General features: G+C 37.9%; 1 protein-coding gene across 1 annotated transcript; it reads left to right on the top strand.

The window, feature by feature from the left end:
* Nucleotides 1-3,046: 3,046 nt before the first annotated feature.
* On the top strand, nt 3,047-4,305 carry TAAR1 (trace amine associated receptor 1). The gene has a single exon (XM_040239246.1). It carries the CDS (start codon nt 3,295-3,297, stop codon nt 4,303-4,305), a length of 1,011 nt encoding a protein of 336 aa, XP_040095180.1. The 5' UTR covers nt 3,047-3,294.
* Nucleotides 4,306-4,526: the final 221 nt, after the last annotated feature.

The raw sequence follows: 4,526 nt of genomic DNA, 5'->3' as shown, positions 1-4,526 counted from the left end.
GAATCATTTATGTGGACGAGAAAATTATGAAGAATTTTAGCAGGAGTAGCTTTGGAGAAAGTGAGAGTAGGCCCAGAGCTAACATCTTCAAGATATAGAAAAATGACTTGAAGTCTGAAGTCTGGAGCAAGAGGAGGTATAGTCTGAACACAGAGCTTCAAAGTTTGCAAGGGATGGAAGTTAGGAAGGAAGGAGAGATAATGATTTGCAATGTCAATGAGTACAAGAGGACATGTTTTTCTTCCAAGTCTTGTAAAAGAAAAGATAGCCAAGGATGCAGGAGAGGAAACAATTACCTTTGATAAGGCTGTAGGGAAAGAGATATCCTCCGGGGAAAGAAAGTTTCAGTTAGAACAAAGAGAGGGAAGTTTTTTAAAAAGAGCCTAAGGAAATAGGGTGATGATCCTGAGCTCCAGAGGGAATACACGGAAGTGTTTGTGAGTGGGTAGTGGATGAGTAGATTAAGAGATAGGTTCATATACAGGAGATCAGTTCTGTAATTGTACAGACTAGTATGGGATTGAAAGTCTGAGCCATTAGACATGGGTAGTTGAAGGAACCAGGGGCAAATGGCATGGTGAAATTAGCATTGATGGCCTTTTATTGGGAAGTTGGGGACACTCTACCAGTGAAGTCCTGTCTTGCTAGACAGATCTACTTCAAACTATAATGCCTAACAATATATTTTAAAATCAAGTGTCAGTTTCAAACATTAGGTAATTAGATCATTTGAACAGAACTGTTGACTTAACTAGGTATCAGAGCATGCACGTTAAGTCGCTTCAGTAGTGTCTGAGTCTTTACAACCCCATGGACTGTAGCCCACCACGCTCCTCTGTCCTTGGAATTCTCCAGGCAAGAATACTGGAGTGTGTTGCCATGCCCTCCTACAGGGGATCTTCCTGACCCAGGGATCCAGCTGGAGTTTATGTCTCCTGAATTGGCAGGCACTTTCTTTACCATTAGCGCCACCTGGGAAGCCTAGCTAGATATCATAGAGATTTATTAACTTTCTGTATTGCTATAGTATGTTCAACTTGGCCATTTGTAAATACAGAGAGTAATCATTTCTAGCTAGCTAAATTCTTAAAGCTGGAAGAAAAGAAAACCACTAGTATGTCATGTTCTTAGATAAGTGTTCAACTCATAATATCATGTGTGTTTATTTAAATAAATGAATTTATTTAAATTTATTGAAATAAATCTATTTAAAAATAGATTTATTTTTTTAAATACATTTATTTAAATAAATGTACTTAAAAATAGATTTATTTTTTAAAATACATTTATTTAAAGGAATCTATTTAAAAAATACACCCCAGTACTCTTGCCTGGAAAATCCCAGGGACTGGAGCCTAGTGGGCTGCTGTCTACGGGGTCGCGCAGAGTCAGACACGACTGAAGTGACTTAGCAGCAGCAGCAGCATTTTAAAAATAAATTATAACATTTAAAAATACTTGCACAAAAATTATGCATAAAGTTCTAAAGTTGACCAGACAGATTATTCTTCTGAAGTGTCATTGATATTATCAATACTTTCTCAGATACAATGCTTCAGGCTTTCTTTCTCTGAAAACAATATGTATCATTATGAGGAGGAAGCCATTTGGTTTTTATCTGGGAATGAAGAACAAAGCATACAAAGTTGTCAGATGAGTCTTTCATCATCTATGAATATATCTTCTAAAACTGAGCAATCAGTTTTTTTTCCCCCCACCTTCCCTTACTTATATTTGGACCCTAGTTCCTGCTGAGTGAAGCCGCTCAATGTGACACTAGGCAGGGATATTTTCTTAATTGGTAGAAATTATTAGCAAACATTTTAAACATTGTTTGATTCCTTTAATATATCAACAACAAAAGTAAAAGAAAGAAGGAAAAGGGGGCAATAGTGAGAAAAAAACTTTAAATTTTAGTTTAGTTGAGAGCACATAAATTTTGTAGTAAAAAAAAAAATCCATCATTTGTTTAGTGAAGTTTCAATTATAATTCAAACATTATACAATTCAAATAATGTAAGTATATTTAGTCTGCTGTTTGTTCTGTCATAAAATGGGCCTGGATGTCTACTAAAATAAATCTTACAGATGCATTTGATATGTTTCCTCCTGGGAATAAAAGGCAGAAACAGACTAGGGGGAGAGATGTTTCAAGTTTATTAAAATATCCATTTTCAGTTCAGTTCAGTTGCTCCGTCGTGTCCAACTCTTTGCGACCCCATGAACTGCAGCATGTCAGGCCTCCCTGTCCATCACCAACTCCCAAAGTCCACCCAAACCCATGTCCATTGAGTCGATGATGCCATCCAACCATCTCATCCTCTGTCGTCCCCTTCTCCTCCTGCCTTCAATCTTTCCCAGCATCAGAGTCTTTTCCAATGAGTCAGCTCTTTGCATCAGGTGGCCTAAGTATTGGAATTTCAGCTTCAACATCAGTCCTTCCAATGAACACCCAGGACTGATCTCCTTTAGGATGGAGTGGCTGGATCTCCTTGCAGTCCAAGGGACTCTCAAGAGTCTTCTCCAACACCACAGTTCAAAAGCATCAATTCTTCAGCACTCAGCTTTCTTCACAGTACAACTCTCACATCCATACATGACCACTGGAAAAACCATAGCCTTGACTAGATGGACCTTTTTTGGTAAAGTTATTTTATTCTTCCAATTCCAGTTTTGGATAAATTTAGATTCTTATGTGGTCTTGATCTAAATTGTCAACCCAGAGGGAGTGAGAAGAGATGAAAAGGAGAATAGACTCCTAGAATTCTAAGACTTCTTGCTATTTCCTAGCATCTTCCCAATATAATGACAGCTTATTCACTGATAACCAGAATTTACTTTGTTCCTCTGAACTCTCTCTCCTCCTCTTTTTATCTTTATAATGTACAAGTATACACATAATATACATTAAACATATACTGCAAAATATATTGCACATTCCCCACAATTTAGCTATTACAGAATCATATATTTCAAACTAATAATTCAGCTTTACATTTCCAACACAGTGACTAACATGAAGTAGATGTTAAAAAAACATAGGAACTGAACTTACTGAACTGAACTTGGAAATAAAACCTCTTTCCAAAATAATTATTTTTCAGCAAGAAGTAATAGGTAAATGCATTAAAAGTGAGAAGAATCAAATTGTTGATAATTTCCTTTTTCCCCCCATAGGTTTCTGGGATATATATATGGAAGTAAGAGAAGGAACTCTAACCTGATCATGGATTTCGAAGAGAGACTCCTCAAAGCACTAAGGAAAAGATAACAACCAGTGCATTGTCCTTAGAAATGATGTCCTTTTGCCACAATAAAATTAATATATCCTGTGTGAAAAGCAGCTGGTCAAATGACATCCGGGCTTCCCTGTACAGTTTAATGGTGCTCATAATTCTGACCACAATGGTTGGCAATCTGCTAGTTATCATTTCCATATCACACTTCAAGCAACTGCATACCCTAAATAATTGGCTCATTCAGTCCATGGCTACTGTGGACTTTCTTCTGGGGTGCCTGGTCATGCCTTATAGCATGGTGAGATCCATTGAGCACTGCTGGTCTTTTGGAGAAGTCTTCTGTAAAATTCACACCAGCACTGACATTATGCTGAGTTCAGCATCCATTTTTCACTTATCCTTCATTTCCATTGACCGCTACTATGCTGTGTGTGACCCACTGAGATACAAAACCAAGATCAACATCTTGGTTATTTCTCTGATGATCTTCATCAGTTGGAGTATTCCTGCTCTTTTTGCATTTGGGATGATATTTCTGGAGCTAAACTTCAAAGGAGCTGAAGAGATGTATTATAAATACAGTCACTGCATAGGGAGTTGCTCTGTCTTCTTCAGCAAAACATCTGGGGTTCTGGCCTTTATGACTTCTTTCTATATACCTGGCTCTATTATGCTCTGCATCTATTGTAGAATATATTTCATAGCAAAAGGCCAGGCAAGATCAATTCATGATGCAAAGCAAAAGGTTCAAATTGGGTTGGAAGAGAGAAATGGAATTTCACAAAGCAAAGAAAGGAAAGCTGCAAAGACTTTAGGGATTGTGGTGGGAGTTTTCTTAACATGCTGGTGTCCTTTCTTTGTCTGCATGGTCATGGACCCTTTCCTGGACTATACTATCCCACCCACTTTGAACGATACATTGATTTGGTTTGGCTACTTGAATTCTACTTTTAATCCAATGGTTTATGCATTTTTCTACCCCTGGTTCAGAAGAGCACTAAAGATAATTCTAGTTGGTAAAATTTTCCAAAAAGATTCATCTAGGAGTAAATTATTTTCAGAATAAATCCATAGAATTATTATGCTTTCAGTCAGTCAGTTCAGTCACTCAGTTATGTCCAGCTCTTTGCGACTCCATGGACTGCAGCACGCCAGGCTTCCCTGTCCATCACCAACTCCTGGAGCTTACTCAAACTCGTGTCCATCAAGTCAGTGATGCCATCCAACTATCATCCTCTATTGTCCCCTTCTCCTCCTGCCTTCAATCTTTCCCAGCATCAGGGTCTT

This window comes from Oryx dammah, unplaced genomic scaffold (assembly GCF_014754425.2).
Source record: "Oryx dammah isolate SB20612 unplaced genomic scaffold, SCBI_Odam_1.1 HiC_scaffold_4, whole genome shotgun sequence".
In the NCBI taxonomy this organism is placed as follows: Eukaryota; Metazoa; Chordata; class Mammalia; order Artiodactyla; family Bovidae; genus Oryx; species Oryx dammah.
This window is presented reverse-complemented; position numbering and strand designations above follow the sequence as displayed.